This window comes from Babylonia areolata, chromosome 1 (assembly GCF_041734735.1).
Source record: "Babylonia areolata isolate BAREFJ2019XMU chromosome 1, ASM4173473v1, whole genome shotgun sequence".
Classification (NCBI taxonomy): Eukaryota; Metazoa; Mollusca; class Gastropoda; order Neogastropoda; family Buccinidae; genus Babylonia; species Babylonia areolata.
In genome coordinates, this window is record NC_134876.1 from 88,696,232 (window position 1) to 88,711,231 (window position 15,000).

The window sequence follows — 15,000 nt, forward strand, 5'->3', positions numbered from 1 at the left end:
CGCTCGTGTCAAACACTCTTGGTCAGTTGTCAGTTATGAATGTGTTCATCAGCAGTCCACAATCAAAGATTGCAGAAGCGTTACGTCACAATGGACATCATGCTTTTTTAGTGTGAAAATACCACCACCTTTCCCCTCTGTGAACAGCTGTGGTATGAAAAGCGTGCGCGCAAAACGAACTTCTTTCGTTTGGACGAAGCGTGGTCGTAAAATGTTTCGTTGAAATCCAACGGCTGCTTTGATTGAGACGATATGATTGATCGAAGCATTGTTCTGGTTCATTATCAGGTTACTTGTCCAAACAGTTGTTTGATTCATTTGTCTCCTTAATGTGATCTTTTTTTCTCTCGTGGTCTGAAGATCTTTTGACAAACACAGGATAGCATTATGTGGTGTAGTAAATATCAGTCGGCTTTCGACATAAATTCCAAGAAACAAGTACGCACATCAGTGATGACGACACAGACAGAAGTAACAAGAACGTCAATGACAACAGTCTCTTGTATAGGACGAAGTGACAGTGGGTTGTGCGGGGCTGATCAAGAAGCATGTCCCTGACGGGAATCAAAGTTCAAATCCCGCCAGCAGATACACTGTAAAAATCACCCAATGCATCGCGCATGGGAAGATGCTTCAGCCCATGACTCTGATCTGACGCTCCTGGCAAAACGGATCGTAGAACGTAGAACAAACGTCAGAATGTGGGACACAATGCGAGCATTCTCCTGTTTGTTATCAGAGCAAATCTGAAATTGAAAAAAATACAATTTCACAGAATTTTGTTCCCATTCGCAAATTATTATTTTTTATTTTATTTTATTTTTTTAAATTTATTTACTTTTTGCTTAGAGAGAGAGAGATAAGACATTAACAGTTTTACCCTGCGCACGCTTCCTCTCATTCTGTCCTGTCAGTCACACCGTTAGAGGCGCTGTTGGGGTGAGGCCGGTCGTGCACCGCGCGTAACGATCTACGAAACGCGGACACGTCCGTGTATGTGAGGGGCCACGGCAGCAGCAGGGGAATGGGCTGTTCTTCCTGGCATGTGACATGACGTTTTCTCTGGTTGAGGTGTGCTTGGCGTTGCTTCTTACTGGCCTTGGTACCCTGGGGTGTAGCCAGCCTCCGCACACCTCGATCAGCAGCAAGGTTTCAACATGACCATCAACCAGTGGGAATGCTCTCAGTGTGATTGACTGATGGATTAGAGCTCACAACGCTTTCTCAAAGCAGCCTTCTGGGGATAAAAAGACAAAAAACAAAATTAAACTGATCCTGGGAATAGTGTAACACACTCTATGATCATGCGATACGTGCTTGGTCTTCATTCAACGCAGACCAGACGAAAGTTAGAACAAGTTTAAGTGTATTTTAGACATCTAGGAAACATTTAATTAAAACTCACAACATGATGCAGTCAAGGAGTTTTAGTTTCAGTTTCAAGGTGTCGAAGCGTGTGGACTGATCCATATACGCCACTCCAAATCTACTTATAAAAGGGGGCAGTTGCCTGACCTACGGTTTAACTCTGCAGTAAAGGAATCTAAAGGCAGTCGTCTAGGACGTTGACAATCGTGGATGTACCAAGCAGAGGACACCGTACGGCGTCAGCTACAATAGCTGAAGCAAAACAAACGAATGGGAAAAATACCCAGAACGCTTCAAACACCTCTGCGACACAGCCGTCACCCACTCTTGGAAGACATTGTCGGGAGTGGCCAGATGGCAGAACTCATGAAGACGTGAAGCTACTCACAGCCTGACAACGGAAGAAAAAGCAATGAAACATCATGTCCAGTGACTGGCATCCATACGTGTGCCTTCAGATCAACATGCCATGATACTGACTGTCCGAATGAGCCTCGCTACAAAACGGATAGTCCAGAGTGACATGGGGCATCCTGATGAAAGAACGTGTGTGGATGTACTGCCCGGGGCATGCAGGTATCAAAGAGAAATGAGTGAGCTGACAAGACGTGCTTGAAGCGCAATGAAAACAAGCGGTCTACAATATTTGACTTTGTAAGAAATGTGAAAGAGTACCTCACATCAAGAACAATCACCGTTCGCCACTAAGACAAAGTGATTAAGAGAGGAAGCAGCCGCAAATCTGACAGAGTGAGAGCCATATCTAACCAAGCGAGCATTAGCATCTCTGACATCTCTAATATAGATAGATAGATATATAGATTGGTATGCTCCAAAAGGCCTGACCAGCGCGTTAGGTCTAAGCTTATGTCAAGGCGTCTGCTTTTCCTCCTCATTTTTTAAAAGCAGATCTGGTGTAGCGAATAATGACTCAGTCCTCACGCATTGACTCCCCATTGAAACTGACACCAATAGGAATGTTGCAGACTCGCAATAGTACAGTACTGAATCAAGATGAATCGTTACTGGCAGAATACAGGCGTTGGTGGAAATCCCAGAGTTTACGCATAAACGCCTGCTGACATTTATTTTGGTGTGTGCTATAAAGTGCATTATCTCCAGCGCATCTTGAAGCGCGCCTGTTTCCACCACTATTCTCAGTACTGTCAGGTTCTTTGAGATCCACCTCACACCATCGCCATCCTCACCAACCCTAGCCGTGCCTGCTGCCGTTGGCGGTAGTGTTGGAGATGGAGGAGGCGTGGGAAGGCGACAGTCGGCGGAAGAGGCGCGGCACGGTGTGGCTGAGGATGCAGCGTAGCTTGCAGCGCACCTTAGGGTGCGAGATGGAGTAGAGCACGGGGTTGAGCGCCGTGGACGTCTTGGCCACGATGCTGGGCAGCAGCGAAGAGTACACCGTCACGTGCGATCCGTCCCCGAAGAGCCCCAGGCAGCAGATGATGAGGTACGGGGTCCAGGAGAGAAGAAAGTGGCCACGATCATCAGGATGATGGAGGCCGTCTTCAGGTCCGACTGCATGCCCAGGCGGTGGCGCTGGGTGCCGATGGACACGGTGGTCTCCCCCTGACGCCGCAGCGACACGTGCGTGGAGCGCACCACCAGCCAGATGCCCGTGTAAGAGAAGACGATGACGGTGAGCGGCAGGAAGAAGTTGCCCACCGTGATGGCCATGACGAAGGACAGGTTGTTCAGGCTCTTGGTCAGGAAGTCGAAAGTGCAGGTGGTGCCCACCCCGTCCAGCACGTAGTCGCCCCAGCCAAAGACCGGGGCCATGGCCCAGGGCAGCGAGTAGAGCCACACCCCCACAGCCGCCGTCACCGTGGCGCGGGTGGGTCTGGGCTGGGCGGGGTGCAGGTGGTTGGACACGGCGTGGTAGCGGTCCAGGGAGATGACGGCCAGCGTGTTGATGGTCACCAGGCCCGCCGTCCCTGTCAGCATCCCGTAGGTCTGGCACACTGCAGGCGGGAGAGAAGCAAACACAGTGTTATCCTGGCTCTCTGTTTCTCTCTGTCTCTGTCTGTCTCTCCCTCTCACAGACACGCTCACGCACACACACACACACACACACACACACACACACGGTCAATGAGGTCAATAAGAAGTCAGTGGGGTCAACGAGGTGAATGAGGTCAGTGAAGTCATTGAGGTCAGTGAGAAATGACAAGCGACAAGGATCTATCTATAGACCTATCTGTCTATCTATCTATCTGTCCACATGTATACATGTTGTTGTTGTTTTTCTGACACACGCAGACATAGACATACAGACGCAGACACACAGAAGCACACATACATATATGTATATATATATGCACACACACACACACACACACACACACACACACACACATATATATATATATATACATATATATATGTATGTATGTATGTATACTTATGGCTTCCTTAACTGAGTTTCTTCTTCTTTGCTTTCTTTTTACAACTTGCTTATTTCTTTATTGTCTGTCATTTTTCGCCTTTTTTGATTCTTTTGCTCACACGGCTGCTGCCTTGTTTTCTGTCTTCTCTCCTCACCCTCCTCCTTCCTTGCTCCTCACCCTCCTCCTTCCTTGCTCCACTCTCCTCCTTCCTTGCTCCTCACCCTCTTCCTTCCTTGCTCCTCACCCTCCTCCTACCTTGCTCCTCACCCTCCTCCTTCCTTGCTCCTCCTCCTTCCTTGCTCCTCACCCTCCTCCTTCCTTGCTCCTCCTCCTTCCTTGCTCCTCACCCTCCTCCTTCCTTGCTCCTCCTCCTTCCTTGCTCCTCACCCTCCTCCTACCTTGCTCCTCACCCTCCTCCTTCCTTGCTCCTCACCCTCCTCCTTCCTTGCTCCTCCTCCTTCCTTGCTCCTCACCCTCCTCCTCCCTTGCTTCTCACCCTCCTCCTTCCTTGCTCCTCACCCTCCTCCTTCCTTGCTCCTCACCCTCCTCCTTCCTTGCTCCTCACCCTCCTCCTTCCTTGCTCCTCACCCTCCTCCTTCCTTGCTCCTCCTCCTTCCTTGCTCCTCACCCTCCTCCTTCCTTGCTTCCACCCTCCTTCTACCTTGCTCTCTCTGTTTGGTTGATTGCTTCTATTTTCTGTTCCTTTCATCTGCTATTTATATGATTGTTGTGTCTTAAGAAATATCTGCTTTTTATTACTTTGTGAATGTTAATTTTTTTTTTTTTTATCAGGGTTTCTGTGCAAACCAATGTGCAGAGATGTCCGCTGTCTAGATTTTACAGTGCAACAAATGTTGACACCGTTTCAGCCAGTGAACGAATGACTGGCAGATTGATTTAATCGTTTCAAAGTCTGATGTGCTGCAGCCTTACGCAAGAATGGTTTTCCGCACAACACCAACTTTTCAAGACGGTTTATCATTAGCTTACAGTCGCTCGTGTTTTAACCACGAGTTCTTCACTTTTCAGGGTCTGTTCACCTTCAGTGTCTTCAGAAAATGTATCGGAAAAGATTTAACCGTTTTGCGCTGACGAAAGACACAAAGTTTTGCCAGTGTTGAAGAATACCACACAACACGTCCAGTTTTTTGTATTGTATGTGTTCTGTAACAAGTCTGTGGTTGCATAAGTTAATTTTCATTTTGGTAAAGAAAGTACATGTGATTTGATTTTGATAAGTTTATTTTCAATCAAACAACCATCAACTCAAGGATGCAGGGGGTGGAATGGGGATGGGAGAGGAACGAACTATCAGTGGAGGAGGAGGAGGAGGAGGAGGCGAGGAAGGGGCTCGGCTAAAAGGAGACAAAACAGGCAAGGATGGTGGGCTGAATGGAAACTCTTCAGCGGAAGGCAAATGGAGAGACAATGGCATTAAAAACGAGGCCCGTAGAGGATACAATGCTGTGACACAAAAGTTCTACATAATCTGCTGGGCCGGTGCAGCTTCAAATGCGTCTCACAGACAAAGTGTGGGGCCAGTGACTGATGACTCCCACAGCAACAGTCTCCAGAGATCCGAAACCTGGCCCTCGTTGTGAGGCCGTTCACCCTTTGTTTTGCACGCTGTGACGGGATTACTGATTTTTTACTTCTCTTTTCTCCTCCTCCTCCTTCTTCTTCTTTCTTTTTCTTTCCTTCTTTCTTTCCTTCAAACTCGGACGTAGAAACCTGGATTTCCTCTAAGCTTATCTTAATCTTTCTGCGTGTTGTATGTTGACACGACGGGAAATAAGTACTGGCTGGTTCGCATGTATATTGACATGCGCGATCGAAAGACAGTGGATTGGTGAACTCCCTTAAACCCACCGAACACCGATACCGGGAATTCAAACCATCGGCTTTGAAGTAACGACCAGGATCTATCCACCCGTTCCCCCCCCCCCCTCTCTCTCTCTGTGTGTGTGTGTGTGTGTGTGTGTGTGTGTGTGTGTTGTGTGTGTGTGTGTGTGTGTGTGTGTGTGTGTGTGTGTGTGTGTGTTCAGGAACACCACTCCATCTTTTTCCTGTAATCTGATCACAAACTGTGATGCACTGTTGAAGACTCATCCGTTTTTCTCTGTGCAGCCAGTGACCAAGCCATTTGTATGGAAGCCTGATTTAGTTTCCTGTGCGTGTGTGTGTGTGTGTGTGTGTGTGTGTGTGTGTGTGTGTCTGTGATGCACTGTTGAAGACTCATCCGTTTTTCTCTGTGCAGCCATTTGTATGGAAGCCTGATTTAGTTTCATGTGTGTGTGTGTGTGTGTGTGTGTGTGTGTGTGTGTGTGTGTGTGTGTGTGCGCGCGCGCGCGTGTGTGTGTGTTTGTTTGTGTGTCTGTGTCTGTGTCTGTGTGTGTCTGTGTGTCTGTCTGTGTTTTTATTTTAGATTATCCTTTGTTCAGTGTGTGATTTTAGACGAAATGTGTGTGTGTGTGTGTGTGTGTGTGTGTGTGTGTGTGTGTGTGTGTGTGTGTGTGTGTGTGTGTGAGTGTGTAGATGCAGCTTGATCCCTCCAATAATCAGCGCTGTTTCAAGCACTGAGACCATAGCAATTTTCTATTCCACAAATAGATACACTGATATTAATATAATGTACATTCATCTAAAAATGTGTTTCTAACAGATATGCTCTTTCGTGGCTCACGAAGATGGTGTTGGTGGTAAATAATGGGATACATTATTCTGAGCAGCGTACGAAAAATAGTGTGCTGCTGGCAGCGTTAATGAAAGCAATACGGTTAACAACAATGATGGACATTTCGGAAAACCTGTCGCAGAAAAAAGAAACAACTGCAGAAAAAAATGAAAACATTATGGGAGCGTTGTTCTCCAAAGAAAAAAAAAATTCCGTATATCTGGTTAGTTTCAGTGATTACGATTGCTTGCATATAGTTACAACTCTGGACAACATGATTTATACCTACATTGTTTCCAAATCAACAGTCAAGTTGAAAAGAACGCGTTTCGACTGTATTACTTTGATGTTCACTCAACAGTTGAAAAAAACCCAACATAACTACAGATCAGATCATCATGCTTTTTCATCACAAATATATGTAAGGTTTGTTGTTGTTGTTTTGTCCTTTTTTCCCCTGCTTGAGTGAGTGTTGATTTTCTTTGGGAGACTGTTTTTTTTTGCTTTTTTGTCTTTTCGAGGGAAACAATTCCACGCAGGCTGTATCTGAGGCAAAAACACTGGTAGTATTTTCCCTGAAAGACGTTTTCTTCCTTTCTTCACTTGTAGAGTGATGGCCTAGATGTAAAGCGTCCGCCTAGGAAGCGAGAGAATCTGAGCGCGCTGGTTCGAATCACGGCTCAGCCGCCGGTATTTTCTCCCCCTCCACTAGACCTTGAGCGGTGGTCTGGACGCTAGTCATTCGGATGATACGAAAAACTGAGGTCCCATGTGCAGCATGCACTTAGCGTACGTAAAAGAACCCACGGCAACACAAGGGTTGTCCGTGGCAAAATTCTGTAGAAAAATCCACTTCAATAGGAAAAAAAACAAAACAAATAAAACTGCACGTAGAAAAAAATATCAACAAAAATCAAACAAACAAACACAAAAAGGGGTGGCGCTCTCCCTGGGGAGAGCAGCCCGAATTTCAGGCAGAGAAAACTGTTTTGACAATAAAGAGAAATACGATACAATAAAAATATTTCTGCACCGGCCTTAGTTGTCATGCTCATGAATCAGACTGATCGTTCCCTTGGTTGATCAGGCCGTCGGGAGAGATATGGACATCCCTGGAGACTGTGAGGAGAAGCATCATCTCCTGCACTGACATCATCATGATGACAACACGTTAACACGTTCTGATGGGCAGCGAGAACCATACCCCCACCCACCCCTCGTCCTCGCCTCACCCGCTGCCTCCTTCCCTCCTCCTTCCTCCTCCTCCTCTCTCTCTCTCTCTCCTCAACCATCTCTGTTGTGTTTACAGCTATGTCTCTTTTTGTCTCTGTCTTTTCGCCACCACTTCTGCTTTTTGTATCATTCTGTATCTACTCATTTCTTTCATTCTATGCATGAATGAGTAAATCATAAGCCCGAAGATGAATTAATACATATTCGTCCTAAACAGCATCTGTCGAAACTGAAGAGTTCTTTTTTTTTGTATGCAGGAATGGAAGTTTTGGCTGTTTTTGTGTACAGATTAGAAGGACGAATTTTGTCCGTCGGTTTTGGTCAGAAATTTCCAGAAAGCGTGTAACAGTATCAAAGCAATGCTTGAAGCTCTGCTTGACCTCTCACTGGAATCTCTACCGCATCTCTTCTCTGTCAGATGCCTGCTGCACGTATGCCTGCATCAGCAGTGATTGCAGAAGCCTACATACAGGTCATGTTTGGAGACCGTTCATGTCGCACTTCACCACGGGAAAGGGTCCTCGAGCAAGCGGATGATCTCCATGCCGGGAAGGTATGACCCACCCACGACAGGTGTACCTGGTTGTGCTTCAGGAGGGGTGTGGGTACAGGTGGTCTCTGTCTTCTGCCCGCGTGGAGTGGATTGCTACGCTATCTTTCCAAAAGAGAATCCAAGGATATATCATGTCGGGCAGTGCATGGAGTGGTTTGCTACGCTATCTTTCCAAAAGGGAAACCCAGGATATATCATGTCGGGAAGTGCATGGAGTGGTTTGCTACGCTATCTTTCCAAAAGAGAAACCCAGGATATATCATGTCGGGAAGTGCATGGAGTGGTTTGCTACGCTATCTTTCCAAAAGAGAAACCGAGGATATATCATGTCGGGAAGTGCATGGAGTGGTTTGCTACGCTATCTTTCCAAAAGAGAAACCCAGGATACATCATGTCGGGCAGTGCAATGGAAAACATTCACTGGACAACAGAAGGTAGACGCAACAGAGGAAGGCCAAAGAACACCTGGTGCAGAACATTCGAAGTAGAACTCAAGACCCCGAAGCACACATTGGTACCATTTAAAGACTGGCCCAAAACAGACAAGCTTAGCGATTGAACGTTGCTGTCCTACATGCATGAGAGCACAATGGGCAGTAAGTAAGTAAGTATGCATGTATGCATGAATGTGTGTATATTTTGAAACTAGTGGGCTTTCTTTCCCTGTCAGGAGTTGCAGTGTCCAGTGACAGAAGAGGAGCTCAGTCAAAGGCTTTGTATGACCATGACTGGCTTTCAGTGTGTACAGTCAGCGCGTTGGACCAGACTCTGTTATTGCCACAAGATGAACAGATATGTTCAATTTTCCACATTGACAACTGCATCCACTGGAGACCAGCAAGGAAGTAAAAAAAAAAAAAATCTTAAACCGACCTGGCAAGTTGTTCTATTTAGGAACGTCGCCTTTGCTGCCCCATTCAATACCTAGCAATTTAGATGACGTTGTTGTTGTTGTTGTTTTTGGTCAGAATTGTCAGCTGCTCTCTGTACACAGAGTGGCTGACTGAGTTATTATTTGAAACAACTCCAGTGGAAAAGTACAGGTATCGGCTTAAGTTATCGTGAAGTATAGAGTATCCGTACACACTTCCATGACCAGCCGTTTTAGTCGTTGCTGTTAATAAAAGATTCCATTGTTTGCTGGAATCCACTCGGGACTATGGTGCATTTTAATGGATCAAAGTATAGAATGTCAATGCCTGTTGTACCTTCCAGCTAAACATCAAAACACAATCTGCTGCATTAATATCACCACGTCGTTGTCAGTAATTAACTCAGAATTCAATAGCTTTTTTGAAAAAAAAAAACCACCCGACAACAACAACAAATCCACTAATGGACAGGGCTAAGTATACCCTTTGGCATTTTTTTTGCACCAACACCAAAATTGATATTATAGAAGTCTCCCAGATCAGTGTGGCAATGTTTTCTCGCTGTTTCGCGCGTTTATCCAGTGTGGAGTGTTTACATCCAGTTCTTTTTGTTGTACTTTAGTGCGTCAGAAGCTGAAACGGGTGTAAAGTGCATCCCTATATGTCTGTCGTTTTGCGTGGCCTGCGGAGTAGATTGTTGATGTTCATTTTTTTTCTGTGTCACACACACACACACGCATACATACATACACACGCGCTCACGCACATATACATATAAATACATTAAAGAAAGGTGAGAGAGAGAGAGAGGGGGGGATGAGAATATGGTGAGTGAGAGAAGGAGGTAAAGAGCGAGAGAGAGAGAGAAAGAGGGACAGAGAGAGCGCTGGTCACCGAACACTGAATTGTGTAACGTCATTAACTGTACAACTCTAGTGACATGGGGGGGGGGGGGGGGCGAATGGTGCAAACCCGAGCAATAATGGTGTAAGCAATTAAACAAAATGGAACAGAAAAAAACAACAACAGATTTGGTGTCAAATAAACTAATAATTATGAAATGAGGGACACTTTGACACTTAACTGTTATTACCTCTAAAGTCAATGAGACAAGGGGGTACAGTGCCTTTTGCCAGTCATTCGCTTACAAAGTTTAAAGAGAAAGAGAGAGACAGACAGACAGACAGACAGAGAGAAATAAATCCAAGCCCCGATGTCTTCGTTTCCCATATAAAAAGGGAAGAAGTGTCAAAGACTGGTCTTAGCTAAACTTGGAACCTTGAAAACTTATTTCCTTCGGAACGGAAGGGGTTGGGGGTAAGGGTGAGGGGGCGGGGACGGTAAGTTTAGAAATCTCTAATTCATGCTCATGATTATAGTTTACTCTGAATTTTAAACTTGGGATTTACTGTCAAGATATCACACACACACACACACACACACACACACACACACACACACACACACACACATATATATATATATTAAATAGTAAAGAGTGGTAACTCTCTTCACACACAAGGTACATAACTTCAAGCCAATGCTTACGCTACCAATTCAGCTAGCACAAAGGTACATTGGAAAAACCCCAGACACTTCCCCAAAAACGGAAGCGCCGGGCTTGTTCTTATACCGATCATTTGACCGATCATTGATCATTGTGCAAATATACATACATATATATATATATATATATATATATATATATATATATATATATATATATATGTGTGTGTGTGTGTGTGTGTGTGTGTGTGTGTGTGTGTGTGTGTGTGTATGTGCATGTGTGTACTTGTGCATACACGCGCGTATCAGCACAAGCGCGCGCGTACGTATACGTGCATGGTTGTATGATAACCACACAATCCTCCCCGGAAGCTGCACACTGTCCGACACATGCCAGAAGTCTTTATTGCGCCGCGCCAGGACCTCAAAGGTCATCTGTACCCGCAGCAGCATCTGTCCTTCCATTAAGCAAATCTCTCACTCACTCCCTTGTGGAGCGGTCACAGCGGACATGACAGGAAAACATGAACTTTCCCTATTCAGCATCACAGCATACATGTTACGCAGGTGCTTAAGAACCTGGCTTAGCGTCGTTTGGTTTGTGGCTAAAGCAAATCCAAGCTGAATCACAGCCCATTCCTCGCTCTCTTGCTTGTTGTATAATGTTTTAATCCAAGCTGAATTACAGCCCATTCCTCGCTCTCTTGCTTGTTTTATAATGTTTTAATCCCCAGTGAAAAGTCTGCTTGTCTGCCTTTTTCGCTGAGCGGATTTCTTGCTGTGCAAATGGACGGGAAAAGTTCAGATACACGAACCTGAATATCTCATCCATTCCATAGACTACCGAACCTGACCCCATACCCACATTCTCACCCAATCGTCCACACGCACACTGTGTGCACAGTCCCTACTTCCCTGTCGTCCTTGAAGATTACGAAAACATACCAGACTTAAAACCTAAATGCACAACACAGAAGACTGTCGTATCTAAACTGCTCGCAAATCCTAGATAAAGAGATGTCTTTGGGGATTATATAAATTTTACGAACCTCAGATTCTGCCTATAAACTGTCCTTGAAAGTTACAAAATCTCATCAGCCTGTATATGTAATTTTATATTACTTACACGTCATTCTAATATGATGTATTATATCTGTAACGTTTTGCGCCATATTAATCATGTCATCAATTCTTCCTCACTGTCTGGTTGTTTCCCTAAAAGTTTCAAATCTGCTGTTGTACGTCCATTCATCAAGAAACCATCTTTGGATCGTAATTGTTTGAAAAATTATCGACCTGTCTCAAATCTGTCAATTTTATCAAAACTGCTAGAAAAGATCATATTGTCTCAGCTCTTAGCTCATCTGGAACAAAATAGTTTACTTAATTCTCACCAGTCAGCTTATAGACGTGGTCATGTTGCGAAACAGCTCTTCTCTGATGAGGATAAGATATCTGTTCTCGCTCTCTTAGACTTGTCAGCAGCTTTTGACACTATCGACCACTCTATCCTCTTGAACAGACTTAAAACTTCCTTTGGTATTCGTGACACTGCACTAGCATGGATCACGTCTTACCTGTCAGAACGTACACAGAAAGTGTGTGTAAATGGTAGATATTCTAGAGTATCTGCATTAAAATATGGTGTCCCACAGGAGTCCGTCCTAGGTCCTGTCATTTCCGTGCCGTATGCGGCTCCTGTGTCGGATGTCATCAGTCATCATGCGATGTCGCATGAGAGCTTTGTTGATGACACTCAACTTTATCAGTCGGTTTCCATAGCTGAATTTGATGCACTGGTGACTCAGACACGGGAGTGCATTGCTGGCCTAAAGGACTGGATAACTATCAATAAGCTGCAACTAAATTATGATAAGACTGAATTAATGATAGCCTGTCCAAAGAAGTTTCGTCAACATCATTCCTTTCCTGACTCTGTTCTGATCAATAGCACACCTGTTTCACTTTCTCCTTCTGTTCGCAGTCTTGGTGTAATCCTAGACCAGTCTCTTTCATTCCAACAGCACTTTCGAATATCTGCAAAGTTGCCTATTTGGAACCGATGCAACCAAGACACTTGTATGCACTCTAGTTCTCTCAAGATTAGATTACTGCAACTTTCTTTTGGCCGGCCTTCCCAAATATCTATTAGACAGAGCCCAATGAATTAAGAATAACGCTGCCAGACTCGTTTGCAGAGCTTCGAAATTTGACCATGTTTCTCCTCTCCTTCAGTCTCTCCACTGTTTGCCTGTTTCTGATCGAATAGACTATAAGCTATCCACTCTGACCTTTTCTGCAGCCAGCGGATCTGGCCCCAATTATCTTTCTGAACCCCTTCATATCTATACTCCGTCTCGCCAGCTCCGTTCTTCCTCTGATACTCGACTTCTCAGGATACCTCACGTCAGAAAGAAGACCTATGGACACAGATCGTTTTCTTTTTAATCGCCAAAGACGTGGAACAAGTTCCTGGATATTGTGCTATATAAGTATCCATTATTATTATTATTATTATTATTATTATGTTTGGAAAGAAAAAAGAATAATGAATACATATTTTGGGAAAATAAAAACTCAAAAGACCCCTAATCTGAAATAACGAACAATCCTTTATGATAATGAAAACATTTTTTTCAAATCCTTAAATAAAAAAATCGATCATTTAAGATTACGAAAGCGTAACTGAGGTCAAAGGCAATATAACGAACTGTCTTTGTATATTAAAATCAAACAAACGAAAACAAACAAACAAACAAATATACAAACCAAACTCGAACGACAAACAACTGAACAGACCTCTGACCTAAAACGAAGACCAGTCCTTTAAAATTCCGCGAAACATAACAGACCTTGAAGCCTGGATTAAAAAAAAAAAATGCCTTGAGGGTTACGAAAGCTGAACAAACTTCCAGTCCTGAATGATGGATATTCCTCTCTGGATATCCTGTCTGGGTCACTGCAGCTGAGATGGGAGGAGGATGGTGGGGTGGATCATGGAAATGAGGGTGGGTGGTAGTGGCGGTGGGGTGGAAGAGAAGTGATGATGGGGTGGACGTTTTCCTGTCTGAATCCTCACGTGTCTTCATGATCGACGCTATTGTACTTCCTTCTAGACCAACTGTCTCTTCTTTCCGTCTGTCCCTCTATTCTGTCTGTCTGTCTGCCTCTCTCTCTCTCTCTCTCTCTCTTTCTGTGCATATGCATATGTGCGCATGCGTGTACGTGAATGCTTGTGTGTGTGTTTGTGTGTATGTGTGTTGATGCATGCAATTGTGTGTGCGTGTGTTTGTGCGTGCGCGCGCTGGCTCGCACGTACACACATCCCATCTTTATTTTGTTTGATTATATATATATATATATATATATATATGTGTGTGTGTGTGTGTGTGTGTGTGTGTACACACACACACACACACACACACACACACACACACACACACACACACACACATATAAGATTATACACACATGAACAAATTCTTTTCTTTCCTCAATCTTCGGGTTTACAATTTGACACAGTGACACACAATATGTCATCTCGTTAATCATTCTGTACCACATTTTAATGCACAGAGATGGATTTTCCTCTCGCTATTGGATGCATCCCATCTTTATTGCTTGTTTATTTGATTTGATATAAACAAGAGTTTATATTCCTTATTGTCATTCCGAAACGATTTGAGGTCTGCTAATATAATACATCTTACCATAAACAAAGAAAGTACAAAACCAGTGTAGTACATTGCCACGGAGAAATAATATGACGAGTGAATTGCCCATCGCACACAATGTTTCAAAGTGAAATCCAGTGAAAACGCATAAGTAAGAGAAGAAAAGAGAAATGAGAATGAGAGACAGACAGACACACAGAGAGAAAAACACTGAGAGAGAGGGGGTGGGGGTATTCGTGTTTTGTATTTCGTATTTCTCTTTTTTATCACAACAGATTTCTCTGTGTAAAATTCGGGCTGCTCTCCCAAGGGAGAGCGCGTTGCTACACTGAGCGCCACCTTTTTTTTTTCCTGCCTTCAGTTTTATATACTTTTCCTATCGAAGTGGATTTTTCTACAGAAATTTGTCAGGACCAACCCTTTTGTTGCCGTGGGTTCTTTTACGTGCGCTAAGTCGGTTTATCGTCTCATCCGAATGACTAGTGCCCAGACCGCCACTCAAGGTCTAGTGGAGGGGGAGAAAATATCGGCGGCTGAGCTGTGATTCGAACCAGCGCGCTCAGATTCTCTCGCTTCCGAGACAGACGCGTTATCTCTAAGCCATCACTCCACAGAGAAAGACACAGAGACAGACAGAGACAGAGACAAAGAGACAGACGCAGAAAGACAGAGGCAACGAGAAACAGACAGACAGACTGCTACATCACCCTGCAGTCTA

General features: G+C 44.5%; 2 protein-coding genes across 2 annotated transcripts in view; one reads left to right on the plus strand and one right to left on the minus strand.

The window, feature by feature from the left end:
- Window positions 1-2,723, plus strand: part of LOC143290942 (rhodopsin-like) — a 164,699-nt gene extending 161,976 nt beyond the window's left edge. Inside the window, exon 4 of the mRNA XM_076600554.1 lies at window positions 2,586-2,723. Coding sequence (XP_076456669.1) covers window positions 2,586-2,723 — 138 coding nt within the window. The remainder of the gene's footprint in view (window positions 1-2,585) is intronic.
- LOC143291033 (rhodopsin-like) overlaps window positions 2,650-15,000 on the minus strand; it is a 69,843-nt gene continuing 57,492 nt past the window's right edge. The window contains exon 3 of the mRNA XM_076600653.1: window positions 2,650-3,344. Within this exon, the coding sequence (XP_076456768.1) occupies window positions 2,788-3,344 (557 nt within the window). The 3' untranslated portion in view covers window positions 2,650-2,787. The remainder of the gene's footprint in view (window positions 3,345-15,000) is intronic.